This window comes from Chlamydomonas reinhardtii, chromosome 6 (assembly GCF_000002595.2).
Source record: "Chlamydomonas reinhardtii strain CC-503 cw92 mt+ chromosome 6, whole genome shotgun sequence".
NCBI lineage: Eukaryota > Viridiplantae > Chlorophyta > Chlorophyceae > Chlamydomonadales > Chlamydomonadaceae > Chlamydomonas > Chlamydomonas reinhardtii.
Window position 1 is genome coordinate 7,756,758 of NC_057009.1, and position 26,902 is coordinate 7,783,659.

General features: G+C 63.0%; 6 protein-coding genes across 9 annotated transcripts; 5 read left to right on the forward strand and 1 right to left on the reverse strand.

Annotated features, from left to right (window-relative positions):
• Positions 1-8: 8 nt before the first annotated feature.
• Positions 9-5,309, reverse strand: CHLRE_06g302200v5 (uncharacterized protein). The gene is made up of 8 exons (XM_043063628.1): positions 4,971-5,309; positions 4,307-4,536; positions 4,058-4,124; positions 3,585-3,844; positions 3,055-3,361; positions 2,103-2,872; positions 1,636-1,791; positions 9-1,477 (listed from the first exon to the last, which is right to left on the reverse strand). The coding sequence occupies exons 1-8, from the start codon at positions 5,062-5,064 to the stop codon at positions 716-718; spliced, it is 2,646 nt and encodes an 881-aa protein (XP_042924334.1). The 5' UTR covers positions 5,065-5,309; the 3' UTR covers positions 9-715.
• A 150-nt stretch (positions 5,310-5,459) lies between these two features.
• CHLRE_06g302250v5 (uncharacterized protein) lies at positions 5,460-10,681 on the forward strand. The gene is made up of 7 exons (XM_043063629.1): positions 5,460-5,783; positions 5,984-6,108; positions 6,397-7,358; positions 7,625-7,746; positions 7,892-8,349; positions 8,467-8,559; positions 8,689-10,681. The coding sequence occupies exons 1-7, from the start codon at positions 5,708-5,710 to the stop codon at positions 9,829-9,831; spliced, it is 2,979 nt and encodes a 992-aa protein (XP_042924335.1). The 5' UTR covers positions 5,460-5,707; the 3' UTR covers positions 9,832-10,681.
• Positions 10,682-13,319: 2,638 nt separating this feature from the next.
• CHLRE_06g302276v5 (uncharacterized protein) lies at positions 13,320-16,095 on the forward strand. The gene is made up of 2 exons (XM_043063630.1): positions 13,320-14,159; positions 14,446-16,095. Exons 1-2 carry the CDS (start codon positions 14,057-14,059, stop codon positions 14,829-14,831), a joined length of 489 nt encoding a protein of 162 aa, XP_042924336.1. The 5' UTR covers positions 13,320-14,056; the 3' UTR covers positions 14,832-16,095.
• Positions 16,096-19,219: 3,124 nt separating this feature from the next.
• CHLRE_06g302300v5 (uncharacterized protein) lies at positions 19,220-20,111 on the forward strand. Of its 2 annotated transcripts, none has more exons than XM_043063631.1 (1): positions 19,220-20,111. In XM_043063631.1, the coding sequence occupies exon 1, from the start codon at positions 19,445-19,447 to the stop codon at positions 20,084-20,086; it is 642 nt and encodes a 213-aa protein (XP_042924337.1). In that variant the 5' UTR covers positions 19,220-19,444; the 3' UTR covers positions 20,087-20,111. The 2 variants fall into 2 exon arrangements, with proteins under 2 accessions (XP_042924337.1, XP_042924338.1); XM_043063632.1 differs by having other exon boundaries at positions 19,806-20,111.
• Positions 20,112-20,459: 348 nt separating this feature from the next.
• On the forward strand, positions 20,460-21,351 carry CHLRE_06g302305v5 (uncharacterized protein). The gene has a single exon (XM_043063633.1). The coding sequence runs from the start codon at positions 20,877-20,879 to the stop codon at positions 21,120-21,122; it is 246 nt and encodes an 81-aa protein (XP_042924339.1). The 5' UTR covers positions 20,460-20,876; the 3' UTR covers positions 21,123-21,351.
• Positions 21,352-21,399: 48 nt separating this feature from the next.
• Positions 21,400-26,902, forward strand: CHLRE_06g302350v5 (uncharacterized protein). Of its 3 annotated transcripts, none has more exons than XM_043063634.1 (6): positions 21,400-21,764; positions 21,832-21,864; positions 22,115-22,165; positions 22,425-22,818; positions 22,996-23,548; positions 23,904-26,902. In XM_043063634.1, the coding sequence occupies exons 1-6, from the start codon at positions 21,704-21,706 to the stop codon at positions 25,233-25,235; spliced, it is 2,424 nt and encodes an 807-aa protein (XP_042924340.1). In that variant the 5' UTR covers positions 21,400-21,703; the 3' UTR covers positions 25,236-26,902. The 3 variants fall into 3 exon arrangements, with proteins under 3 accessions (XP_042924340.1, XP_042924342.1, XP_042924341.1); XM_043063635.1 differs by having other exon boundaries at positions 21,550-21,764; XM_043063636.1 differs by having other exon boundaries at positions 21,550-21,661.

The following is a 26,902-nucleotide window of genomic DNA, read 5'->3' on the forward strand; positions in this document are numbered from 1 at the left end:
GACTAGTGTACGCAGAGGTTTTACATGTCGCATCGCTTGACGAGCAAGGGGCACGACAGGCCCGGGCACCTCTGCTGACACGATGTGCGCTCCCTACCCTGGCCCCTACCCCCGGAACAGTACTGCCGTACTGGTGATGATGCTTTCTCACCCAGTACCAGAGCCCAGGCCGACTGATTGCAAGCGCCTTGCTATAGTTTCATATGCCAGAATGATAGGCCGGGGCGTGGGGCGCACGCGCGCCACGGGTGTTTGCGGCAGGCAGGGCTGTGCACACGGTAGTGTGCAAGACGCATACCGACTCAAGGCATACCTACAGGCCTCGTAACTGGTAAGAAGAGCAGATGCATACTTGTGCATACCTCCGAGACCGTGTTACATGAGGCCAAGTGCCACCGCATCACGTACGGTGCATGTGCTGCTTTCCGCAGCACAGGTTGGCCGCTGCACCAGACCGCAACAGTTGAGCACTCTCAGGTAGTCAGTCTGCGTCATGCATGCATAAATGCTGTCATCCATTTCCGCCATCATGCCGGTACTCAATCACTCCAGCCTTTGGCCATGCCCTCTCGCCATCGTCATAGAAACCGAGCCTGCCATGCGCAGGCGGTGATGCCATCCGACCCCAACCCCGTCCTCAAATGCCAACAGACAACCCGGGACAACAGGGACGCGACGACCCGGGACAACAGGGACGTCTACTCAGCGCAGAGCTTTATCTGCCCGGGAGGGGCGCCAGAGGTGCCAGCGGCGCCAAGCCACCGGGTCGGCCCAGCGCTGCGCCCCCTGGAAGCCCACCGGACAGCGGCGCGAGCGGCGCCAAGGGCCCGAGCTTGTTGCCGCCCAACGGCGCCAATCCACCCGGTGGTCCACCGAGTGGCGAGGGCATAGGCGGCGGCAACGCGGCTGCTGCTGCTGCACCAGTTGCTGCTGCCTGTGCTTGCGCCGCCGCTGCTGCCTGTCCCGCAACCGCCTGTGCTTGCGCCTGTGCTGCCACTGCCGCCTGCCCCGCCGCCGCCTGCGCCGCCAGCGCTTGTGCCTGTGCCGCTTGACATGCCTGCCCCGCTGCCGCCTGCGCCAGCCCCGAAGCCGCATGTGCCTGCACCTGCGCCGCCGCTGCCGCCTGCCCTGCCTGCACCTGTGCCGCCTGCGCGACCTGTCCCGCCTGCGCCTGTCCTGCCTGCACCGCCTGGCCCGCCGCTGTTGCCGCTGGCGCCGCCGCCGCCGCTGGCGCCGCCGCCGCCGCTGGCGCCGCCGCCGCCGCCGCGGACTTGGCGACGGCGGGCGGCGGCTTGCCGAACTGGTCCAGTGCCTTGCGCAGCTCCACGTAGCTGACCTTCATGTCTTTGTTGGCGTCGTGGTGGTAGAGGAAGGCCAGGATGAACTTCTTCTCCGGCGGGGCCAGGCCGGGGATACAGGCGATCAGCTGCTGCAGCTCGCGGTGGTCCAGCTCGCCGTTGGCGTTGGCGTCAAACTCCTGCGTTGGTGATGGGGGGGGGAAAGAGAGGGGAATTCCGGGCATGATTACAAGCACGTGGGTGCAAGGGGAGGAGAGAGCCGAGTGCCACGCCCACCACGCCCACCACCACCCGCACCAGCACCGCCACCAGCACCAGCACCCGCACCAGCACCTACCATCATGGTGTCCTTGATGACGGCCTCGTTGTCCGTGAGGTACTCCTGCAGCCGCAGCACCACCTCGTCGTCATCGCGGCCGCTGCGCACCAGATCCTGGATGCGCACGTTCTCGGGCAGGCCCAGCACGAACTCGCTGCGGCTCAGCACGCCGTCCTGTGATAGGAAAGCAGAACGGGATAGGGTCAACAGCGCGCATAGGAGTGCGCATGCAACACACCGTCCCGCTTGTCCTATTCTTTTGCGTTTGCACAGGCAGAAGGGCGTGAATGGCAAAGCCAGGGCCTGGCAAACGTGCGTCCAGGCCTTGCATACAGGCATGCGCAACAACACAACGCAAAAAAGGCTACACGCTAACGGACGGCGCCGGTGGCCGGCCTGGCATGTGCTGCGGCCCCGCAAACCCACATACAAGCCAGTCCACAGCCGAGAACCCCGTAGACAATTCCCCATACGCGCACACGCACCTCGTTCTCCGTGTCCAGCATAGCCATGAAGTGTTTGATGTCCATGCTGCTGGCATCAGGCACGTGCGCCAGCATCAGCGCCGTCAGCTCGTCCGTGCTCAGGCTGCCGTTGGCGTTCTTGTCACCCTCCGTAAACGCGGCGTCAGGCGTCTTGCCACGCTGCGCCAGCGCCATGTTGAAGCGAGTGAAGATGTCGCCACCGGGCACGGAGGGAGGCAGCGCCGCTGCTTTGACCGCCGGTGGCGCTTGTGCGGCCGCAGGCGCAGGTGCGGGAGCGGGCGGTGCACCTGGTGGTGCCCCCGGTGGCGCGGGCGGTGCTGACCCCGGTGGCGGGGGTGGCGCTGGCCCCGGTGGCGGGGGAGGCGCGTGCGCGGCAGCCACGGCCGCAGCAGTTCCTACCGCAGCTGCCCCTGCTGCGGCTGCTGCTACCGCCCCCAGCAGTGGTGCTGCCTGGACGGCGCCTGGAGGTACCGCGGCTCCCGGTGGCACTGCCTGCCCTGCGCCCGCCGGCACCGCCATGGGCGGCGCGCTGCCCACAGGCCCGATGGCGCCGGGCGGCGGCGGCCCTGGCGGCAGCGGCGCTGCCGACGCCACCAGTGGCGGGGCCATGGCCACAGCCTCGGCGCTGCCCGGCGGCGGCACGCCCAGCAGCGCGTGGCGGTTGAAGTACAGGTCAATGGCGGGTATGGTGGAGCTGATAAGGCTTAGCTGCTTGGTGGTGGGCTCCTCCATGAAGGTACTGAGCATATAGCCACCCAGCGCGTCGTCCGCTGCAGAGTGTACATCAAACCAGATCAGCGATAAGGTGTGAGCGGCGGCTATAGATTCCGGGCGCGACAGTGGTCAGGGTCGGGGTCATTGCCGGCACACAGCCACGTGCTCGCCTTGCGTAGCCCCCGCCCCCAACGGCTTCGCACCGCCTGCACAAACATACACACGCAGGCGCGCACACCTGCTGCGAAGGGCACAGTGGTGAGGTTCCACAGCTCCCTCAGCAGCGCAGCGCCCTCGCGCGGTGCCTCCACCAGGCGGCAGCCCAGCAGGTCGATGCGGCGGCCGTCGGCGGTGCCGCTCAGCGCCACGCAGCCCGCCAGCACGCGCCAGAACTGCGACAGCTCCGTCTTCGTGGCCAGCTTCTCCGGCGTGGTGGAGGAGCCCTCCAGCAAGCCTACGGAGCCGGGCTTGCTGCCTGGCGCCACCACCGCAATGGACACCACCTTCTGCGTCCCCAGCACCTTCTTGATGTAGCGCAGGAGCTCCTGTGCAGAGGTGGTGTTGCGGAAGAGGTGAAGATAAAGGGAGGGGAGGCGGATGCTTCGTATTGCTCCGCCATCCTGGGATCGGCTACAACACAACCAGCTAGTGTCTCTGCACGCAGGTCACCGTCTTCCTCCTACCCAACTTACCGCCCCCCCCCACGTTCCCCACCGCCCGGCGCTTCGTGTCCTCCCCCCTCCCCTTCCCCTCCCCCACACGCCACACCTGCAGCGTGAAGTTCTTCCAGTCGTACGCCACGTAGGCCACATTGGGCAGCACCGCCCGCGCCACCAGCTCCACGTTGTGCACGCGGCTGGACAGCAGCACCAGCCGCTCATAGGGCGGCTCGCTGGCCAGGCGCGGGTTGGAGAACAGCGCGTTGAAGGTGGGCGGCGTGACGGGCGCCAGCACAATACCCGGCGGCAGCGCCTGCGGGTTGGCCTCCCAGGGCGGAACCGGCAGAATGACCGGCGCCGCGTGCATGCCTGTGAGTTGAGCGCATGGGTAGAGTAAGGAAGGCAGGGTAGGGTGCGACTGGCCGTGGGCGATGTGCGTGCGTGTTGTGCAAGTGTTGTGTGTACATGTGTGTATCTGTGTACGGTATATGTGTATGTGTGTGAGAGAGAGAACGGTATGCTGCTGGCGCTGGAAGGTCACTAGCAGTGCTGTGGGTAAGGACTCCGAGAGTGTGCCCTTACCGTTGACAGCCTGCACGTCGGGCGCGGTGTAGGCAGATTTTATCATGCCCTTTTCCAAGTCCATACCCTGTTCGCCAAAAACATTCGTGGGGCACGACGCAAGCGTGGAGTTGGACATCGGCACTGAGATCACTCGACGTGACGCGCAGCCATCCCGCACATGCCCTTGGGCACCAGCGCTGCGCTTGCCAGCAGCGGCAGCCGCCGGGGTCTAACTCATCCACGACCAGCTGCGACGCCCCTGCGCACCTTGCCCGCTAGGTGCTGGTCCGGCCCGCCTGGGTGCGCCCCCTGCGCCGCAGTGGCTGCCTTGACGGGGTCATTGTAGGGAACCACCGGCGCACTCTTTGCGCGCCCGCACTTGGTCACTATGGCCCAGATGACGACCGCAAGGATGATGAGGCCCACGACGATGCTGACGGCGATAATGACCCAGAACAGCGTGGCGTTGTCTAGGGGCGAGCCCTGCAGGCGCCGGCCTGTGGTGCGGTGCGCGGTGGGTCACGGTGCAGGCGGGCGGGAATGTTTGCGGGTTTGGGGAGACACCGCCGGCCACGGTATAGGGCGCCGTGTTGGCGGCATTTGCATGGCATGGTCGGGTGCGGCATGTGGAGAGGCGAAAGAGCGTTATACCACCACGCGTGCTGGTGGCAACTCACTGTAGCCCGCGCGCCTGTAATGCGGCGCGTCTGTGTGTGCCCTTTCAGAAGCCTACGCAGAGGACCGCCAACCTGCCCCTTGCCTATCCCATCGCACGCCCTTCCAAAAGCCTGGAGCTCTGGCACCCGTGGCCCTCACCCGCACCCCACAAACCCCTCTCCATCGCGCCTGTGCTTCTACCCCCGCCTGCATAAAGCTAGGCTACTGGCGCTTCGTCACGCGTGCACTGACCGGGTCCGCTGCCAGCTCTTACCCAGGCGCCACTGCAGCTCCTCAGCTGCCCACGCAGAGTGCTGCTCCACGCCGAGCCCTGGCGCCCGCGCACCGTGCCCATGAATCCGTGACATTTTGCTACCTTTACACCCACAAGCTGTCAACCGAATCGTCAGCGCTATAGTCGGCGAATTGGGAGGGGCCAGGGCCGCGGACCAGCTGCCCGACCCATAGTGTATGCCGTGTGAGCAGTAGTCACTAGTAGGTATGTCCTACCCGAAGCAAGACAGTTGTAGCACCAAAGCAGGTGTGCGAGCTCTGGAAGACGTTAGCAGGTTCAGTAACAGACGCGGATGTGTCCGAAGTGCTTGGAGATTACTGTAAATGACTGATGCAAATACAGAAACTGGGCGTGGCAAGAGGGCCATATGTCGAGCGAGTCAAACGTCTCAGCATCGGAGAATCGGGTTCGCTCCCCAGCCTGCATACAGCCTGCCCTCGGCATTGCCTTCAATTATGCTGCATACGTGCTATGCTACTACATTAATCAGTGTCTACTGTCTCTCAACGCGGAAAAACTCAGGAAGCTTTGTGCGGCGGGCGTTCATACTGTTTCCGTATGAATAACATGATAACAAACAATAGTAAAGCAAGTCTATAGCCCCTAGTTTGCGAACTTGCCACACCTTAGTGTGCCTGTATGGCTCACCATTTCGTCGCGTCTTGGGCCTAGTGGCGCATAGGGCACTACGTGAGTGGAGGTGGCATTAAGGCCAAATGGAGCAAGCAGAAGGAAGTGGGAAGGTGTCCACCCTGGCGCATTCGCGGCCACCTGTGGTTCCCAAAAAGACAGGTGCGTGACGTGGTGGGGTTGTGTCTAGCTACAATCATAGGCGATGTCGCGGGCCAGCCCAATGCCCGAACACACGAGCAACGGGCACGCGGCTAGGAGGCCCCGCCTCCCCAGGCGAATTCCCACCCTTGTAGCCCGCGGCCCGTTCCACACGGATCAACTGAGAAGTCTAACCTACTTCCTCGGCACCATGATTGTAGATGCTGGTGTCAAGACCGCAAAAGTGTCTGGCAGCGGCGGGGTACGCCCACCGTCAGCGGGCTTATCTGCGTGGGAGGATGCTGCAGGCCCCCACGACTGCGACCTTCTCGCCTATTTGGGAAAGGTCAGTTGCCACAAGGCAGACAAAGGGCATTTCCTTGCACTGTGTGAGGCCTGGCCCGCGATGGAGGGGATCAGAGGTAGCAATTGTGCAGGATGGGTTCAGGCCTTACTGCAAGCGCTTTGCGGCGTTGAGCGCTCCCCAATACACACATCCGGAACATCCCCACCACCTCGCGCTAACCTGCGTGCTGGCGTTGTGCGGCTGGCCGCCGGTAGATGGTGAACTTGGTGACGCTGGGCTGAGGCAGATGGATTATTGAAGCTATCCGCTTCGGCCTGCCGTACGCAGGCGGAGGACGCGGCTGCTCCCGGCGGCGTGCGTTCGGGCTCCTCTCCAGGGAACCGCACCCTGTCGCAGACGGGTGACGGCAACCTTACACAGGCGCTCCTGGCGGCGCGCGTGGCAGCAGAGGCAGAGCGAAGCGCGGCGCAGCTGGAGCAGCGACAGGAGCTGTCGCGCCGTGCGTCGCAGGCATCCCGTGCCGGCAGCGGCAGCGGCAGCGCGAGCGGCGCCAGCGACAGGACGGGTGGAAGCGGCAAGCCGCCGCGAGCTCCCGAACAGACGTCCTCGCCAGCGGCCGTGGCTGCGGGCCCGGCAGGCAGCAGGGAGGCCGCGGACCCGCGTTTGCAGGGAATGTTGTTGAGTGATGAGGAGGACGATGATGATGACCTAGTGGACCTGATGGAGGCAGATGATGACGTCCTCTTCGCGGGGTGCGGCGACGGGGACAGAGAAAGGAGCCGCGCGAGCGGCACAGGCGGCGGAAAGCGTGCGGCAGCGGCGCCTGCGGCGCTGACAGGTACCGTGGCGCAAGCGGAGTCAGCAGAAGGGGCGGGAGCAGCTGGGTCAGCGGCGCCTGCTGGGAGGGGCGCTGGTGGCAGCGGCAGCGGTGCTAGCAGCGGGAGCGGTGTGCTGGCCGGCGGCAGCCGCGGCAGCAGCGCGGAGAGTGCCGGTGCGCTCGCAGCACCTGGCGGGCGGAAGCGGGTGCAGGGCTCGGGCAACTCCCGGGGCGGCGCTGTCGCACAGGCAGGCCACGGCGCCGGTGTCGTGGCACCCCAGGCGGCGCAGCCTCTGTACGGACAGCCGTCGCAGGCGTTACTGTCGTACCAGCAGCAGTACTACAGCCAGCTGCAGCAACAGCAGCAGTACGCGCAGCACGGGGGTCAGGCGGCGCCGTCCATTCCGGTGGTGCAGGTCGGCGAGGGGTTGCGCCAGCTGCAGATGCAGCCGCGGAGAGCCTTCACGCCAGGGTACGTGTTGTGCATGTGAAGGAGGATCTCTGAGGCTACAGATGCGTGCTTTCGGGCGTGCGGTGCGGGTGGCATGCTGCAACACGGAGCTGTGATTGTGGCTGGGGTGTGCTGGGTTTTTGCGGCTTTTGAGGTTATCCTGACGTTCTTAGCGGAGGTGTTGAAGGAAGAAGACGTGCCCTGGTGCCTAAGCACACAGCGTGTATCCGGCACACACAGGCGCATATTGCATGCGGTATCGACCTCTTCCCTGCCCTTCCTCGCAGGCATACAAGTCGCTCGCCGGTGCGGGGCTCGGGCTATGTGGTTGCAACCGCGTCCAACGCCCGGGTGTTGACACCGCCGGGCTCGCCGACGTCGCGGGGAGGCCCGTCGGGCGCCCAGCCAGGTACACAGGGAATAGGGCTGATGACTAAGATAGGGGGCCACAGTAGCAAGACAGACCTGCAGCAAGGCGCACCTGGCTGTACAACACATGCCACCGGAGTAGCTCTTTCACACACTGCCCTGTGCTAAACTCCTGTTGTTCACAGTGCTCAGCGGCAACGTCGAGCCCGGCTCCGTCTACTCGGGCGCCAACAGCGCCCCACAGTCCTTCCTGAGCCGGGCGCCGTCCCCACCCAGCGCGGAGGCTGACGGTCGCGCCCACACACCGCACGGCCAGGGGCAACAGCAGCATCCAGGCGGCCAGCACCCGCACATTAGCGGCACCAGCAACAGCCCCAGCGGGTCTCACGACCACACCGCACCACACGTTGTAGACGGCGGCGGGCCTGAGGCAACGGCGGCGCTCCTGGCGGCGTTTGCTCCCACCACGTCACCACACCGGCACGGTGGGGGCTTCAACATGAGCAGCTGGGGCTCACCCCACCACGGCGGCTGGGCGGCCGGAGGTGGAGGAGGCGGTGGCGGCGGCGGTGCAGGTCGCTTCTCGTCCACCAGTGCCGGCTACACGGCTGGTCTGGTATACCGCTCGATGCCTATCAGCCAGGTACGGCACCCTGACAACACGCCCTGTGTCATATGTTGATTCCGGTGCAACATCAGTTTCGTGCAAGGAGGCTGCTTAATGTTGGGGTTTCGCTTCTTGGACTGGTTGCATCCGCAGGTGCCGGGTAGTGCGGCCGAAGACGGAGCTGCTGCGGGAGGCAGCGGCTTGGTGGCGCGGAGTTCAATTAGCCCCGGGCGACTGAGTGGGCGGGTGAGCGGCTCTCGGCAGACAGCAAGGAGTGTGCAGCGCCTCTCGCGTTGGATGCGCGTCCATGCCAGGCCCTTGGCGCAATGCCTGACCCAACTGACGTACCCTGTCCTCTGGGGCTCCAATCCGCAGGCACCTACGCTAGGGCTCATGCGCGACCGCCACGGCAGCGCCAACGCGTCGGGGCCCCTCGCCGCGGCAGCAGCTGCTGCAGTGGCGGCCGCTGGCTCCCGCACCGCCACCTCCCCGCACGCCATGCGCCCCGCTACCTCTCCCTCACGAGCCCGCAGCTTCGCTTCCGTCGGATCGGCAGTGGCCGGGCCTTTAGAGCCAGGTTATGCCCGCGCCTACGCGGCGCCATCTCGCCAATCCTTGAAACGCGCCGCACACGGTACGCCGCCTGCGCCCCTGGTCATGAGCGGTGTGGTCATGTCGGCACCGGCAGCCGAGGGCGCCGACGGGGTGGCAGCCGGGCCAGGTGGCGAACCCGGTGCGGGCGTGGCGGGCGGAATGCTCCGGGGTCCTATGGTGCCTGCCATGCCTCAGTATCACCATGCCCCGCCGCCCATCCGGCACTGCGGCTTCGGGCCGCGCGCCGGTGGCCACGGCAGCCTCGCCGCCGCCTTCAGCGCCTCGTCATCTCCGCCCACGTTAGCCATGAGCGGCGCTGCCGGCACCGGGGGCACAGGCGCCGTGAATGTGGCGCCATCGGTGTTCTTGGGCAGTCGGGCAAAGGCGACAGACGAGAGGATGAGGTTGGCGCTGCTGGCCAAAGTGCTGGCGGGAGGGGCGGGCGGTGGTGGGAAGGACCCGTCGCCGCCGCCGCAGCACCACCTGCTCATGCTGGCGCACCAGCAGCAGCAGCACCAGGTGGCGATTCAGCACGGGCACGGCGGGCCGGGCCACCAACAACAGCACCACACCTCGCCGGGCGGGGTGGCGGCAGAGGGCCACGCCGCTCCCCTCGCAGCTAATGGATTTGCGCCGGCTGCGTTGGCAGGTGCCGGCAGCGCTGGCCCCATTCACCGGCAAGGCCCGCTGCCGCACCTACCAAACTCGGGCGCAGGAGAACAGGGGCACCCCGGTGGGTTCGTGCCGCACGTGGCGCTGCCTGCGGGACCCACCCTCGCTGGGCGCATTGGCGGCGGCCTGGTGCCCGGGCATGGACAGGGGCAGGGCCAGAGGGTGGCTGCCACACACGCGCACCATCACGGCTCGTCTGCTCGTAGCTACAGCTTCGACAGCCCACGCAATGGTGCCGTGTCGCATGCCTGAGTCGCGGTCATACTATCATACGACCGTCTACGATTGCAAGGCTAATAGCAGTGCGGATTGCACGCGCAGACATGCTTGTTGTATCCCTACGTATGGTGTTGTGGAATGAGTGATGGGTATCTCCACGTTCGCATGCAATTGCTAGGCTCGGCTGTACGGTTGCAGTAGTTTCATTATTAGTAGTTATTCAAGTATGCCCCCTCAAGCGACCGGATGCTATGTGCACGCCGATAATGTGGCATGTGTTACGGTACTCTGCAACAATCTAAGCCGGCCGCAAGAGGCTGATGGTGTCGTCATGCGTTGTGTTATGATCGTAAGATGTGTGGGTGCTACCAACGAAGAACGCAAGAAAGCCGGGGCGCGTCATGCTTTGTGTCATGATGCGCACAAAACGATACACGCTCTGCACAAGAGTGCAACCCTGCACGAGTATGTTGTGACGCAGATGCATTGCCTGGGCGCTATCTGCACGAAGTATGCTTGTGAGTACGAAGGAACAGGGCTGAGGGAAGGGTGGCGAAGCATTCTCGGGTGTGGGGCCAGGTCGAGGTGAGGAATGGACGCGGGTGGGTTCGCATTCGGGGTTCGTGGAATGGAGAGGATGAGTGGCGTCCCGGCGTCTTGTGGCCATCTAGCTATATCGTGTGTTATGGACAGTCCCAGGGACGCGGGAATGGAGCAGGTGCGATGGATACAAACGCGGGTGGTTTGCAGGGTGTGCTTCGGCAATGGCACCGACCGCAGCCAGGAGCCTGTGCCACGGCGTCCCGCCGGAAGTGGGGCGTGCATGCGGCATAGAGCATCAGCCAGGCCCCTGCGACACCTGGATGGGACCACCAACCCGGCAGGCGCACCAGCCGAGCAACTACCAGCGAGGCACCGCAGCCTGCCGCAGCAGTGACGGCTTGGGCCACGAACGCTCGACTTGACACACCAGGGCTCTTACGACAGCTGGCGGCATTCGCGCGCTGGCACCACGAACCCACACCCCACACCAGCACGAGCAGAAGGCACCACGGCAGCGGCTCCACTACCCGGCCACTGGCCTGTGCACCCGAAGCATTTACGCATGGGTTGGCTTGCCCCTTCCCCCGAAGGGGGAGGGGCGGAAGCCATTGCGGTCGCATCGAGTCCCCAGGCGGGCCCCCCTCGGTTATGAGGAACATATCACCCCCCTGGCGGACCGGCCCGGTCGCGACGGCGGACCGGGGGTGGACCGGGAATCGTACGGGCCCGGTCCGCTGGCCAATGTCGGGTGCATAAACACGTTGTTTAGCTCGAAATCAGCTCGCTTCGCTTGGCCAGCTGCCGTTATCGCTTTAGAATATCAAATGCAAAGCTTGTGCGGCCAGCGTTGTGCCATTTCAGCGTGCCCGAAGGCATGCGAGCCCAGGGCGAGGGTCAACGGCGACCTCGAAACAGAGTCCTAGAGGGCCTCAACGTTATTGTGATGTGTTCTAAACATAGAGCAATACTCAAAAGCAAATAGACGTGGCCTGGGGAAGCCTTCGAGAGCACGCATGTGCGTGCGATGGTTGCGCACTTGCTTGAAACGTGCGCCCTGCACGTCCGCGAACCTTCTAAGGGTAATGACATGCGTCATGTTCACCAGAAAGCACAGCAGGAGCATGCTCTGGCGCCAACCCGGTACTCCCGGTGACCATCAGCGCTCCATTTCCTAAGGGCTACACGCGGGGAAACACGCCTGAACTGCCGTTTGATGCATGCCCTATCAGCTGCATGCGCCGCTGTAAAGGCTTGCACGTTTGCGCCGGTCGCAAGCATGCGCCAGCACGAGTCCGCTGGGGCGTCCGCCCGGTCCGCCGTACGACCGCCCGGTCGCCGTCGCCTGATATGACAGTTTTACCTTGAGTTATTTTGGGAAACCCGAACGTAGCCAGAGTTCTTGTGCAAATAATACGCCTTTCAATTTGTCCCAAGCGATGCATAACTTTGCGGAAACGCGAGGAAGAAGTAACTAGAGGCGAAGGGATTGGAGGCGTTGGAGGATCCCTAGCGCCATCGGGTTGCAATTCTTGTCAGCCGGAAAGTAGGTAGACGATGATACCTCAAGGCAAAAAGATTTGACACAACATTGTGAATGCGAAGTGATCGGCAAAAGCAGTGCGAAGCGCATGCGCCCGCGCCGTTTGCTTCATATCGATGCATCAGCAGCGCGGAGTTTTGTGGTATCAACGGTGCATACTATCGTGGTGGCGATTTCGCGAAATCATGTGCAACATCTCGAGGCCCCCCACCCCTCCGCCCCCGCGGCCCGCGCTCTCTCGCCTTGGCTCACCGACGCGCTTGTGTTCACCGGCGCCTCCCCGCACAGTCCGGGCATCCCTCCCCCGCACCCATCCCACCCCGTTCGCACAACTGCGCGCTGAAATGGACGTTTGGAATGAGCCCATAGCCGATAGCTCGGCTCAGGGGCTAAGTTCCCGTCATACTTGGCCTTGCAATGGTGCGCAATGGGACAGAGGGGAGGGGGCAAGCCGGGGTACTGCGTAGCGGTAGGTGTTGTGTTGGGGGTTGCAAAGTTTGGTACAAAGAAGTGCAGCGAAGTAGGCAGGATGGGCGGGTCTGTTCCGATTTTGATCCTGATTTTTAACAGGAACTTGTACACTCTGTGACTTCCTGCATGCCATTGGCGAGCAGGATGTGAAACTTGGGGCCAAAGCGTCAAAAAATAGATAAACCTTCATCCTGGGACAGCTCCAACTAACGCCCAACTAACTCGTGTACGGCACCCCCACCCCCCTCAGCCGTACAGGAGCTGCGGTTGGGTGTCGGTAGCTGCCGCGGCTGGGAGCTGGTAGTTGTACGGTGGGCCGGCTGGGAAGGTGCCGAGCCTGGGAGCACGCACACGGGTCATTGGCATGAGTCGGGTAGCTGTACGGCTGGGAGCTGGAAGTTGCGCGGGAGACCGGCTGCGAAGCGACATGAGTGCATAGGTGTACGGCGGAGGTCATCAGGGAGTGGTGGCTGGCGGTTGGCGTGGCGCACGAGTGGGAGCTGGCAGTTGCGTGTGGTGCCGCCTGGGAAGCTGCGCGTGAGCTGCGTGTAAACTCAGATGGGATGCATGGGGCTGCGCCTTTCCATGAGCTGCATCTGGGCTAGTATGTGATCCTGCCAAGTGAGGACATGGCCGCGTGCGGTGCACTGCGTGCACCGGTGCGGCGCGTCAGTCTTCCGACCTACGATCGAGCTGCATCGGAGCTCACACGCGGCTGTGGCTGACGGGGGGCGCGGCTGGGGGGGGGCGCCGCCCCCCGCCGCGCAAGGGGGCTGCACTCGAAGGAAAGTGGGGAAAGTCAGGGGCGAGGGGAGGCGGAACAGGGGAGGTGAGAGTCAGGGGAGGTGGACGCGAGGGGAAGCTGAGGGGAGGTGACAGAGTGCCGCGGCGGGGGCGGCGCCGCGCTGTGGGGCGAAAGGAGCGAGGCACAGAAACTCAAGGGAAACTCAGTCAAAACTCGGAGGAAGCTCAGTCAAAACTCGGAGGAAACTCAGTCAAAACTCGGAGGAAACTCAGTCAAAACTCGGAGGAAAACTCGGAGGAAACTCGGCTGAAACTCCGAAGTCGAACAATGGAGGCTACTCTTAGTCTTTTTTGCTCTTGTGAGTTATTATCAGTTCTTCATCGCCTTGCGAAGCGCGCGGTAAGCGTTGGAGCTCAGGTCCTCTTGCAGCTGAGCCGCGGGCAGCCATTCAGACTTGGGAAATCCTTTCAATCTCACCAAAAGTTGCAGCTTGCCCTTTACAATTTGCTGTCCTTGAAGCGCGACACTTCGAAGTGTGTTTCGCCACGCGTGCCCGCAGGCTTGTTTGCAGGCGCAGCTGTTGGTGCCTCTTGAGCTTCAACAGCGCGTGTAGCCTGCTGCTGACACGGCTGCTGAGTTGTGGCAAGAGCACGCGCAACACGCCGCACCTGGCGCTGCTCCTGTGCTGCCTCTGCCTGGCGCTTGCCACCCCGCCTGCGACCCTGGTCACTTCACGAACCAACAGCATTTCCGACGGGCTATGCAGGCGTCGCTTGCCCTCTACGGCGAACCTATAGCCCTTCTGCCAAGTCACGGTGTAAAAATGTCCTGTGAATAGGTGGCCATCTCCTTGTCGAACAGCCCCGTGCCCTCCAATTATCGTATGCGGTCACCAGGCTTGAACCCACTCACCACGCGCGTGTCCTTAGCATGCTGCGTGCCCCTTGTGCAGCAACCGCATGAAGTCCACACCTGCGAATGCCTCATCAGAGGGCGGAGCCCCCCACCACGCTAAAAAAGTAGCAATTTTTTGGGCTGAGCCCCCCGAGCGCAGCGAGACAGGTAGGGGGGCGAAGCCCCCCCGGATCACCCCGGTCCGTGCGTGCGTGCGTGCGTGCGTGCGTGGTGCGCACGGTGGGCATGCAGGATGGCGGAATGGTCTGGCGAAGCAGCTGATCCACGGAGCAACCTCCTCTTGCCTGCGAGTGGATTGGACAAGTACAGGTACACCTGCGTGCTGGTGGTCCTTCCAGCTGGTCGGATTGGGTGGAGGCGTTTCAGAAGCAGTGGCTGCTGGCCATTCCCTTCCTCTCTGGCCCACGCTGGTGGATGAACGCGCTCGAGGCAGACCGGCAGGAGGACCCAAAGCTGTGGGCAGGCAGCAGTCCACCAACCAAGCCTGGCGACAAGCACTGGGTGCTGTACTCCAAGCGGGGCGACCGCATGACCATGGTCTGCCCCAAGGCCTTTGACAGCTGCGTCTTCGGCACACTCGTGGTGATGCCGGGCTTCTTCAAGCGCTGGCCTGAGACGCGCTGGCACTTCGAGAAGGTGGCGCCAGGCGACTACCTGGGTGTGGGCGGAACGGTAGTTCTACGCAACACAAGTATAATAACCCTGCGGACGGCGCCCTGGGGCATCTACAGGTGGGGTGCGGTATTGTGGAACAAGCTGGCCGCAAGCTGCCACCACACCCGAGGCAACACGAATCCAGTCATGATCCTGCAGTCATAGATACCTCATATGGTCCTTAACATGATACTAGGATGGCGGGAGTGCACGCGAGGTCCCGTGGGGGAAGGGCACGGGCCTTCGGTGGAACGGCAGGACGCGCATTTCGCCACGGAAGTGCGGTATTATGGAACAGGCGGGAACTCCCTGGGGAACTCCGTCGTGGCGCTCCACATCGAGCCCATACCCGGTGACTGGGCTCCTTACACCCAACCTATGCCTGCACAAGCAAGATTTTCGTGCTCGCTGCCCTGTGTGAGCATGTTGGCTGGAGCATTCAGCACCAACATGCCAACATGGCATGGTGCACCGCGCGGGAGCTCGGGAGCCCAACCATGGCATACCGCGCTGTAGTCCTTCCACAATGTGATGTTCTTGGGCAAATGCAGATGTCTGTGGCGCTATCTAAGGATTTTGTGACCGGCATCGAGCGGTTCCGGTGGCATGTTTCGGTGATTGTCCCCGTTTCAGTGATAGCAGCAGCATTCTGGCTGCTTCTTAGGTGATCTCATACCTAAATATAAGCCTGACAAGGATTGGCGCACGCGATAGTGCAATCGGAGTGGTTCACTCGGCAGCATTTTAAGCATGCGACATGTCGCCGACGCCACGTCCCCGAACCCGAAACTAAGTAGCGGGACTTCTAGGAGTAACCCTATGCTTGTCACATCCCGGCGGGGAGCCCGTTTGGTGCAGCGTGCAGTACGGGGCAGCGTTTGTTCCACAATACCGCTGTTCCACAATACCGCACCCCACCTGTAGATGTGTCTTTTGCCGATATCCTACTACATTTGGTATCGAGTATCAGGGCCCCGTGTGTGTGTGCGCGTGACCACATGAGGTCAGGGGTTCAAATCCTGGAGGGAATCGCTAAGGGATCCGTCGCCTTTGCGATGAAGCAGTGCTGGTGGTTGCATGTTGTATGTGCACGGTCAGATTAGCTGGCTACTGGCGGTACTTGTCGGGGTACACGCGACGTGGGAAGTGGTTCACCCCACTGCCACAGACCAGGGCAAACCATTGCGCTCTTATAAAGAGGAAGACGACTGCCCGGGACGTGCAGTCCAGAAGGGGGAGAGTGTGGGCGGAACGGTAGTTCTACGCAACACAAGTATGATAACCCTGCGGACGGCGCCCTGGGGCATCTAGATGTGTCTTTTGCCGATATCCTACTACACTGGGTGTGGGCGTCGAGGGGGAGGGCACCTGGCTGCAGCTGGAGAGCCTGCTGTGAGGTCCTGCCGCATCTTTGTAAGACACGCGGAAGAGAAACAATTGTGCCTTGTGCCTTGTGCCTCTGGGTCGGGCAGCTAAGGCAGGTAGAGGGTGGGAGGGTGGCAGCTGCAGCAGGGACTGAGCACTGGTGGGGGGACTGGTGGGCCTGCGTCAGCAAAAAAGTATCATACTGGCACAAACCGCGACTGCTACGTATTCGTATTTGCTATTGCCTATTGCATGTAAATAGGTGGCGGGGAAAATTCGGGCGGAGCGAGAAGTGCCTTCTCGCAAGAATCCAGTTAATCGTCACAGTGGTTTCCACTAAGCCACTAAGTGGGAGGTAACTTTCCACTGATCTAGTGGGAAATATGTTTCCAATAGCAAAGGTCGTAGCGTCAAACATTATTTTCGTAAGAATGCAGTGGAAATACAGTCGGTAGCGATGGCGCCAGCGAATTCGCCACGCCGTTTTCCCAGCCCTGTTGGTCGCCTCGCCCCGCCCCCCCCCCCCGCCCCGTTCCCGCGTGGGTTCCGTTCTCCTTTCCATCAGCCTCTAACGACGTCCCAGATTCTGGCCATGTCTACGCGGCTGTCCTCCGCATAGTAAGCGTGCATGTCCATGGAATACAACATGGGGTGGGCGGTGTGGGGTGCCGCCAGCCCCCTCCCCCTCCCCCTCCGCCGCCCAGCGGCCCGCGCCTGCTGCCCAGCCCACGCTCACCCCAGTGTAATCCTGCCGTATCATGCACGGCCTATATGGGTCTCAGTGTAGGGAGGCTCGTGGTCATGGATAGGCGCAAGGCTCGCGCCGGGTTGAGGGACCAGCATAGGGCATGTCGCGCACACTGTACCAGCCATCCCACCTCACCCATCCCTAGCCCACGCCTGCTGCCCAGTCTACGATCGCCGTGGTGTAGTCCTGCCACATTATGCGCGCCCTACATGGACCCTCGTGTGGGGCGGCTCGTCGTAGTGGGCAGGCGCAAGGCCCGTGCCGGCGGGTGGGGTTACATTGACCAGGGTGCGGCTTGGCGGGCTGCCCAGGCCACGCTCCAGCCCCTCGCCCGCATGCAAAGGTCAACGCCCGGCCCTGAACTCTTGCATATGGACTTTAACATATGTAAGATGGATGGCCGTGGAGTATGGCTGGGTGATTCCGTCGGGTGGGGTCATGGCAGGGGTCAACCGTGGATCTGGCATGGGTGCCGCACCAGGCCCATGCACATACCACGCTCCAGCCCCTCGCCCGCATGCAAAGGTCAACGCCCGGCCCTGAACTCTTGCATATGGACTTTAACATATGTAAGATGGATGGCCGTGGAGTATGGCTGGGTGATTCCATGGAACGGGGTGCTTTTTAACAGGCATTCACCCGCACCGAACAGATATAGGCCGTGCATGATACGTCAGGATTACACTGGGGTGAGCGTGGGCTGGGCAGCAGGCGCGGGCCGCTGGGCGGCGGAGGGGGAGGGGGAGGGGGCTGGCGGCACCCCACACCGCCCACCCCATGTTGTATTCCATAGACATGCACGCTTACTATGCGGAGGACAGCCGCGTAGGCATGGCCAGAATCTGGGACGTCGTTAGAGGCTGATGGAAAGGAGAACGGAACCCACGCGGGAACGGGGCGGGGGGGGGGGGGCGGGGCGGGGCGAGGCGACCAACAGGGCTGGGAAAACGGCGTGGCGAATTCGCTGGCGCCATCGCTACCGACTGTATTTCCACTGCATTCTTACGAAAATATGTTTGACGCTACGACCTTTGCTATTGGAAACATATTTCCCACTAGATCAGTGGAAAGTTACCTCCCACTGGCTTAGTGGAAACCACTGTGACGATGAGCTGAAGAATCGACGATTGACTTTTGCGTGGTCGCGAGTATAGCAAGCCAGTCCCACGTTTATCGCATCTATGCTACAAGCTATGTTGACGGCATCCAGCATGGGGATCTTTAGCGCTAGGTTTCGCCGACTTGCTGAGCCATGGGTATCGCCGGCCCTGAATGCCGGGGGGCCCTGAGGTCGCTCTCGCCCCGCGTCCAGCCCGAGGAATGTCGGGCAATCGGGGAGGTCTGGAACGCGATATAGGGGTAGGAAGTGCTTGGGACTGGTGGCCAGGGGCCCCCTGACTCGCGTGGATGGCGCGTGGGATCCAGACACGCGTGCGTTGGGGCGGGCCGAGTCCTGAGCCCAAGCTCATGCGGCCAGAGAGATGCAGAGCATGTCGCTACCGTCCAGCGGCTGGGCACACGATTTGTTCCGGGCCTGCTAAATCGATCTTGCCTGGGTACAGGCAGGGCAGTGGGTATGGCACAAAGGGGGGCCTGCGGCTGCATAGGATGGCGCGCGGGCGCACAAAGAATGCCTCGCGGTCGGGATGGAGCAACACCTAATGCTGCCGTGCCACAGCGGGTTAGCTAGCGGCTCAGGATGTGTGACCAGCCCCCTGTCGCTGGATTTCACACGGGAGCTGGGTCTGCATCCATCCGGTGCAGCACCGGCATGGACCTAAAGCTTCTGTTGCAGTAGTCACCCGCCCATAATTTCATCGGGGCCCGTGCCTTCCTAGGGGCTCAGCCCATTTTCCAGCTGTACAAAGCTGACACCCCTTGTTTTGGCCCTGGGTGCCGTGGGTGAGAACGTGGCAAAGCTCTTCTCGCCAGCGGCGGTGGCCCAGGTGGCCTAACCCCGGAAGATGCAAGCCCTGTGTCTCCTTGGTCTGCTGCGTGCTGCGTGCTGTTGTGCAGGTCAAACACCTTGAGCAGGAGGTGCGCTATCCCGCATGCTACTTTCTGGGTGCTACTTTCTGGGTGGTCTGATATTCCTGACACGGGCTGTTTCAGAGCCGCTCAGTCTCTGGAGGGATTCGCCCAGGCCTCTGGAGGGGCTCTATAGGGCTCTGGAGGGCTCTGGGCGGCTCTGGAGGGCTCTGAAGGGCTCTGGAGGGCTCTAAAGCGCTCTGATGGGCTCGAAGCGCTCTGAAGGGCTCTGCAGGGCTCTGGAGGCTGGTACCCGAGAAGGCCCCGATGTGACCGCAAGGGCTCCGCCCGAAGGGGCAAGGGGCAAGCCAACACGAGCACCGCCTGTGTGCCCGGCCGCCCTGCATGCTTGGCGGGCCAGTACCCAGTTGGCCCACTATTCAGTTGCAAAGGCCGCGGCAACCCACAAGATGCCGAAAGCCAGTCGAGGCGGGTGTTAAGGAGTTGACAAACTCCAGGCATTGAATGTTTGGGGTCGCGTCGGGTTCACCCACCGTGCAACGGTGGCAGTCCGACACCTCTGCACACGCGGGCACGGCATCGGGCCTGGCCCCGCCTGCACCCTCGATTCAGCCGGCGCTTCTGCTGCAGGTGAGCGAATGTGCTGGGAGCGGGTAAGGAAACAAACCCCTGCATGATGGACCCGACCACCGGGTCCAGGCCCAACCTGCACCGCGTGGCGCCGGTGGGGGCCAACACGTGTGTGCTGGTGGTGTCAGTTTATGACACCGACCTCACATACGATGACATCGTGGGCGCCATTGTGGCCGAGTCCACAGTGCCACCGCAGCACTTCAGTCTGGCCACCATCGAGCGCCCTATGGCACTGAAGGCGACCACCAAGGCCAACCTTGGCAACACCTACGGAAGCGCCAACAAGGGTGTGCCGCGGACCAAGGGTGTGCCGCGGACCGCAGCGGCCAAGGCTGCCATTTCGGCGGCCCTCACGGGTGTGCCGCGGACCGCAGCGGCCAAGGCTGCCATGTCGGCGGGCCACACTGGTGTGCCGCTGTCCGAGCCGCACAAGAAGGCCATTTCAGCGGGCAACAAGGGCGTGCCGCGGACCGCAGCGGCCAAGGCTGCCATGTCGGCGGCCCGCAAAGGTGTGCCGCTGTCCGAGGTGCACAAGAAGGCCATTTCGGCGGGCAAGAAGGGCAAGCCGACCAAACCGAAGTCCAAGGCGCACAAGAAGGCCATTTCAGCGGCCCACAAGGGCGTGCCGCTGTCCGAGGCGCACAAGAAGGCCATTTCTGCGGGCATGAAGGGCAAGAAGGCCTAGTCGACTCCTAGTCGACTCCTAGTCGACTCCTAGTCGACTCCAAAAACCGGTGTTTATCAACACCACCTCACATTGGTTACGGACATGCGCTACTGGATACACAGCTACTACATACTGGACTAGCCCGGCTGGCGGCACCGCCGCACAGCCCAACGGTCCCACACCTACCATGGGGCACAAACCCAGCCCAAGCATAGACGCTCACAGACAGCTCACAGACCGCAAGCACCTGCTGGCATACACCACCAGCCCATGTACCCCGCAGCTCGTTAGCACCTCTCTCTCTCGCGGCAATTGGAGCCGCGAGAGAGAGAAACCAGACACAGACACGAAACCCGGCCTTCAGAGCGCGCGATGTTTCTGCACATAAGGACTACCTATCGGGCAACAAGATTCCGCGCTCGCCGGGCCCATCGCAGCGCAGTTGGCAGTTTGCCAATGCATGTTTCACAAAGGAAGCGCGATCGCTGGCAGCCAGGCGCCTCCAAGCAGCATCTCTAAGTGCATAGTTGACGCATACACCCAAAGCCATCACCAGCGCATCCATAGCGGCCTGTATTCGCTGCGTCTGGCACCTTACAGTTTCAGCCCACGAAATTTCTCCGCCAACCATCGCTCGAACCCTGCCAGCGCGCCTAGACAGTCCATAGCACGCTCGCATCAGATAGCGGGCTCCCGCGAGGGAGCCTGCTGCTCAGAGTCAGCATTTGGACAATCGCTCTCCCCGCTGATTAATGCGTGCCTCCACTGGTAGATAAAATTGAACGGGGAAAAATAGCCAATCCGCGCCATGGATTCTGCAACTCAGCACCGGCAGCGGGCACGCGATGCCTTGTCGAACCTAGGTTTTGATGCGGAGGCGGTCAGCAGCTTTGACGATAAGACACTCGACAGGCTCGTCAGCGCCAACTTCGACTTGCCAGGGCGCCTTCGGGCGGCCACCTGCGACGGCCTCGAGAAAGCTGGACTGGCGCCAGGTGACGTGTGCTTCATTATGTCCAAGCTGCAAGGTGCGTGGATATTTTATTTCCGGTAGCCTGTCCCCTAGAGCGCATCAGGGTGATCCTAAGCAAGGCGGGGCCGGAGGCTGGTTGGGGCCTGGAGTGAGTCAGGTTGGGCGCCGGGAGAGTCTGTGGTGGGCCGGGGTGTTCCGCCACACGGGGGACACGCCCGGTTCCGGGCGGGGTCGAAACCCAGGATTGGGCGTTCTTATTCATACAAGCACCATTTACAATTCTATAAAGCACGTTACCCTCGGTATGTGAGCAGCATATGTTCACACATAATAGCGGGCTAGGTGTCGTGAAGGTCCCGCGAGCGCGAGACCAATTTTGAGCATGTTCGCTCAAATCCGCTAAGCGTGAACCCACAAGCCCTGACTACGCTTATTTACACCCTATGAAAGCAATTGCACCTATAAGCGCAGGCTCGCAGGCCTCGGCGAGCAGTGTCATTTCCTACTACATACTGGAATAGCCCGGCTGGCGGCACCGCCGCACAGCCCAACGGTCCCACACCTACCATGGGGCACAAATGAGTCGGGTTTGGTCGAAGGAATGTGGTGCCAGATCACAGGTGGCAGCGGTTGCAGACCAGGGAGGCTGGCATCACATGTCGATGACTGTCTGCATCCGCCGGAGCCTCGCGGCCCTCGGGCTCTGGCCCTTGTTGGCGGGGCGTGATTCGTTCCGGCGTGGCCATGCTGACTACCTGCATTGCCTTTTGATTGCTCTCGCGTTGTGCAGGCGCGGCGGCTGGCGTGGGCACAACAAGAGCTGGTGAGTGGGGCGATGCGCAAAGAGTAGCGGCTGGTCACGACACGCCGCAGCTCAGAGGGTGGCCGCTGGACAGCGGGGGTGCACAGGGAGGTTGGGGGCAGACACCCGATTTGTTTGGCGGTTGAGATGCTGCACGCTGTCCCTCCCCGTTCACCAGAGCGCATTGGGCACGTGCAGCGCCGTTCCAACCTGCGCATGCCTTTCGTTCATGTCTTCACTTCGTTTGCATCTGTGTTTCGGTCGCTTTCAGGTGATGCAGGCGCGGCGGCTGGCCTGGGCGTGGGGAGTGCGGCAGGGGCCGGTGAGTTAGTGTGTTGCGCGGGCCCAGGGAATTCTCACTAGCGGCTTGTGCACATCAGCGGCTTGGGGGGCTCAGCCCAAGAAAGTTTGCCGATGCGATCGGCAGTGCAATCGACCCAACTTTATTGAAGTTCCTTATCAAAATCTGCCGGAAGACAGGTATGATGTGGGCGCGATTGGGAATGAACCAACGCGCTTTGATGCCTGCGCAAGAGCAAAGGACCGTGACGGTCGCTTGCCGTGCCTTGACCGCTCCGCAGGTGTTCGGCCAACGGTCTTCCTACGATCTCCGCTCCCAGACGCGGCCCTGCCATCCCGCTTTGACAAGCCTAGTCGCTCGCTGAAGGTAGATCACGCGGAGCCCGTAGACTGCAAGACCTGGGAGCATGTGGCGCCGCAAGAACGTATTCCCGCGCTCTTCGGCCGCTTGGCGGCCGCATGTGGCAGCCACGCCACTGCTAGCGGCTTCCAAGCTATGGGCGGGGCCGGCCATGGCACAAGCAGCACGGAGGGCGGCGGCGGCGGCGGCGGCGGCGGCGACAGCAGCAGCAGCAGCAACAGTGGGGGTGGCGGCAGTAGCTTCGACGCTGAGGTGCTCACGCTCATCATGCATGCGGATGACATCTTCTGCAGCGCTGACGGCGAGCCTATTCGGTGAGTGCCGTGATATGGGTGGGTGAGGTGATCGTTGTCGTCAGATCTTTACAGCTGCTGGCCAGGGTCGTTGCGTTACCGGTAGATTAGCCAATTCCTTGGGCAACCATGGGTTATCCCCAGTGTGACACTGCGTTGCGTGTGGCGCTCGTATGTGTCGGAACCGCCCATCAACAGGGTGCTGCTTCAGCAGCAAGGGCCGCCTGAAGTGCTCATCAATGAAGCTGTCGCCTGCTTCGGCACGCGCCCGCTGCTCAAGGTGCTGACCATCCTGGTCAACGGCCTGTTGGAGCGGTTGCGTGGCGGCGCCCGTGCCGACCGCACTGCAGCGGCGGCAGCAGTGGGCAGTGGGGCAGCGGCGAAGCCGGCGCCCGCCGGCATAACGCCTGGGGTGGAGCCGGCGGCTGGTAGTGATGCTGCGGCCGTGCCAGCTGCCAGGACTGGCCGCGTGAGCAGTGTTTATTGGGGTGCTGAGATGAGCCTTGACAAGATCCGCGAGGTGGCCAGCAGCCAGGAGGGTCTTGAGTGGCTTGTGCAGGGAGGGGGCAGCTCGCTGCGCCCAGACATGCCGCTCATTGTAGTCATCTCGGATGACGACGCGACCTGGCAGCAGTGCCGCAGCTTTGTGGAGATGAAGGCGCCAGCACTGATGCTGGAGGGCAGAACGCCGCGCTCGCTGGTGGACCTGTGGCGGAGCGGCGACAAACGTGTTCGCGCCATATTGGCACAGGTGGGCCCCACAGCCCTCGCCCGAGCCCCAGCGAGCCCCAGCCCGAGCCGTAGCACTCGCCCGAGCCATGCGGCTGCATTGTCAGCAGACCGCCTCAATGCGTTTGTGACGGCATGCGCGCTACAGTTGCTGGGATGGGCTTGTGCGCGTGGACGGAAGCGCGCACACTGTAGCCCCTCAAGTGCCTTTGCAGTCCCTTCAAGTGCCTTCTGCGTCGATCTATCTGCCTCTCAGCGCGCATACATGTGACGTGCCTCCTCGTTGCTCACCTGGTGCCTCCCCGGTGCCGTCGTACGTGTTGACGATTCAATGACGCAGTACTCGCTCGTACGCTCGTTCATGCCTTCACATGCAGGTCAATGAGTACATGGACCACCTGGGAGTGAGGTACGCTATTGTCAGCTGCCACTACGCCATGTGGGCGGTGCGCCGCACGTGCTCGCCACCGCCGCCGCAGGTCCTGCTGGAGAACCAGCCCGAACCCCAACCCCGGCAGCAGCAGCAGCAGCAGCAGGCGCCATCGGTGGGTCCTGCAGCCGCCGCAGTAGTCCGTGCCCGCAGTACTGGCGTGACAACCCGAAGTGCATCCGCCGCTGCTGCACGTGCGCTGGCTGCTGGCGCAGGCGGCGGTGGCTGTAGCGGCAGCGGTCCTGATGGCATGGGTGGTGTCGGCGGCGGTGGCAGCGTGGCAGGTACCGGCAGCAGCAGCCGCAAGCGCGGCCGCGCGCGCGACGGGCTGCTGCACCTGGCAGGGCCCTTTCTGGCGCCAACGGAGCACACGGACCAACAGCCGGCAGTCACAGCCGCCGCCGCCACCCTGTACACCATGCTGCTCAGCCTGCCGGAGGTGCCCGACCCACCTGCAGCAGGGCTTGCGCGGCGGCGGTCGCGGTCAGCGCCGCCCGGGCAGCCGGACGCAGGGCCCAGCCGCAGCAGTGGTGGCGGTGACGGCGGTGGTGCAGTTGGTCGCGGCGGGCAGCCCGGGGGCGCTGCTGCCGGTCACTGGCGGCGGCGCGCATGTTGCCTCCGCCAGCCGCCGCCGCTGCCGCCGCTCCTCATTGAGGCCGACCCCGAGGTCCTGCACGTGGGCTACGCGGGCCTTGCCTGCACCGGCCGCGTCAACGGCGAGGAGGCGGTGCTTAAGATCCTGGACTCGGACGAGCACGGCGTCGCGGCCTTCGAGGCGGAGTGCAGTGCCTACCGGGCGCTGGCCGCGCTGCAGGGTGACGTGCTGCCGCGGCTGCTGGCCGCTGGCCGCCTGGGTGACCTGGCGCCGCCGCCACCGCCGTCTGGGGAGGAGGAGGAGGAGGAGGAGGAGGAGTGGGAGCCGCCGCCGGACGGCGACGTGCGCTTCATCGCCACCAGCCGGGTGCGGGGCTTGACGCTGCGTCAGGCGGCGGAGCAGTGGGGCTACATCCAGCCGACGGCGGCGGCAGCGGCGGTGCACGCGCTTAAGGTACTGCACGCGGCGGACATTCGCGCTGGTGGCGGCGGCAGTGGCGGGCGCTTCCTGCACGGCGACATCCGGCTCAGCAACTTCATGCTCCTGCTCCCGGCTGCGGAGGCGGCGGTGGGGCCGCGCGGCGTGATCATTGACTTGGGGCTGTCGCGCCTGGACGGGACGGAGGCGGAGCAGCAGGCGGAGGTGCGGCAGCTGGAGCAGCGACTCCAGTGCGGCAGTGGCTGAGGAAGAGCGAGGGATAAGTGATGAGTGCGAGGAGGTGAGGGTGGCTGGCTTCAGCCGTGGCCGAGGGAGCAGGCGGGAGGAACGGCAGGGTGGTGGGCCTGCTGGGCGGGTTCTGGGCAGGACGTGCAGTTCGGAGGTTACGAATGGGATGCGCGCTGGGCCACGGTTGCGACTGGCGTGGACATGCGGCCGCACTATTGTGCGGTGCGGTAAGAAAATGAATGACTGATTGCGGGCCTGGATGTGCCAAGGCAAGGGGCATCATGTAGCGCAGCAACATGTGGCTAACGATAAGGGAAACGCTTGAGATAAGGGAAACGCTTGAGATTCTTGCATGGACCGTGTGCTCAGAATAATGCATGTGTACGAACCGGCGGTGCCTCTGTATGTCCTGATACATTCATGTTAGGGGCTACCCTGCTTACTAGAATGGATGCAAGCTAAAGGCTTGAATGACTGTCACACGTAACGGGTCCTCTGACAATGACGGGCTCGGCATTTGGCAGAGCCCGCTCCTACCTACATGCGCTGAATAAGAAGGGTTCAGGTGCGCTCGAAGCAACTGTGCAGGATGAGCGCTCACTGCCATTCTAGTGTAGATGAGGGTTACCGATGACGGGCATTCCGTGGATGGTATGGAGGCAAGTGTCAACATCATCGAGGGCGCAAGACCGAGAACCCTAACTAGCGTACGGAGGGCGGGGAGCTAGTGGCGTATGTGCTGCGGATGGGCGCCTGTTGGCGACGATGTTGGAGGATGGCACCAAAGGAAACGCATAACAACCACCAAGGTAGCTTGTGGCGTGGCTGTGCCTTGCCGTGGACCGTCTGACTGCTGATCCGCAGCAGCAGAGCTCCATGACTTCATGGCTGTATGCTTTGTCACAACTGGTCGGTGCTAAGCAACCTGATGTCCTGCTGTGCATGCCTGTGATTGGCTGGCTGCCGGGGTAAGCCGCAGCAGGGCAAACTATCACGGCAAGCTCGCGAAAGGATCTGTGCCGTGGGTGTACCATATGCCCCTGCGGGGTAAGCCGGCGCAGCGCAGTGGAGCCCTGTCATTTGCTATGGCGTCAGGTACCCGTGTATATGACGAGTGCGAGAAACGTTACTTGGTCGATGTCTGGCGCAAGGTGCTTGGGTCAGGCCCCAGACGGCATCTGCCCGTTCCGCTTATACGGCCGCCGTCAGCCCGCGCTGCTGCGCAGCGGATTGCCGCGGCCATGGTGCTCCTGCCGGAGGACTGGGCGGCGGCGGCGCGGGAGGTGCAAGCGCCGCGCCGTGACGCGGTCTGCGGCGCCGGCCTATGTTGAAGCCGTGCGTGTGGTGGCCCGGGGTTGGTTGCCTGCTATTCGTTTTTTAAGCTCCCCAGGAAGCGTCCCGGAGGGGGGGCGAAGCCCCCCAGGATCACCCCTGTCCGTGCGTGCGTGCGTGCATGCGTTCGCAAAAAGTATCATACTGGGTTAGCACGGACTGTGCACCCAACCCAACCGGCCAAGTCCGAGCATTGCGGGGATGCCAAAGGCCCCCAACATAGATGCGTGTGCTTAGTAGGCGCCGCGTCAGGCGTCTGGTGCCCACAGCCTGGTGCTGTGGGCCCCAGGAGGGGAGGGCTCAGCCCTTTTCCTGCCCTAAAAGGCAGACACCTTGTTTAAGCTCTTAATAGG

Bases quoted from the DNA above. Each gene is read 5' to 3' on its own strand.
- CHLRE_06g302250v5 (XM_043063629.1), top strand. From the start codon at position 5,708: ATGGAGCAAGCAGAAGGAAGTGGGAAGGTGTCCACCCTGGCGCATTCG. The intron at 6,109-6,396 runs GTCAGTTGCCAC...TGCCGTACGCAG, and splicing joins TTCTCGCCTATTTGGGAAAG to GCGGAGGACGCGGCTGCTCC. The intron at 7,747-7,891 runs GTACACAGGGAA...TGTTGTTCACAG, and splicing joins CCCGTCGGGCGCCCAGCCAG to TGCTCAGCGGCAACGTCGAG.
- CHLRE_06g302200v5 (XM_043063628.1), bottom strand. From the start codon at position 5,064: ATGTCACGGATTCATGGGCACGGTGCGCGGGCGCCAGGGCTCGGCGTG. The intron at 4,537-4,970 runs GTAAGAGCTGGC...ACCGCACCACAG, and splicing joins GGAGCTGCAGTGGCGCCTGG to GCCGGCGCCTGCAGGGCTCG. The intron at 1,478-1,635 runs GTAGGTGCTGGT...TCACCAACGCAG, and splicing joins TCATCAAGGACACCATGATG to GAGTTTGACGCCAACGCCAA.
- CHLRE_06g302300v5 (XM_043063631.1), top strand. From the start codon at position 19,445: ATGGACCCGACCACCGGGTCCAGGCCCAACCTGCACCGCGTGGCGCCG.
- CHLRE_06g302350v5 (XM_043063634.1), top strand. From the start codon at position 21,704: ATGACTGTCTGCATCCGCCGGAGCCTCGCGGCCCTCGGGCTCTGGCCC. The intron at 21,765-21,831 runs GTGATTCGTTCC...CGCGTTGTGCAG, and splicing joins CTGGCCCTTGTTGGCGGGGC to GCGCGGCGGCTGGCGTGGGC. The intron at 21,865-22,114 runs GTGAGTGGGGCG...GGTCGCTTTCAG, and splicing joins CGTGGGCACAACAAGAGCTG to GTGATGCAGGCGCGGCGGCT.
- CHLRE_06g302276v5 (XM_043063630.1), top strand. From the start codon at position 14,057: ATGAAGTCCACACCTGCGAATGCCTCATCAGAGGGCGGAGCCCCCCAC. The intron at 14,160-14,445 runs GTAGGGGGGCGA...CGCTCGAGGCAG, and splicing joins CCCCGAGCGCAGCGAGACAG to ACCGGCAGGAGGACCCAAAG.
- CHLRE_06g302305v5 (XM_043063633.1), top strand. From the start codon at position 20,877: ATGGATTCTGCAACTCAGCACCGGCAGCGGGCACGCGATGCCTTGTCG.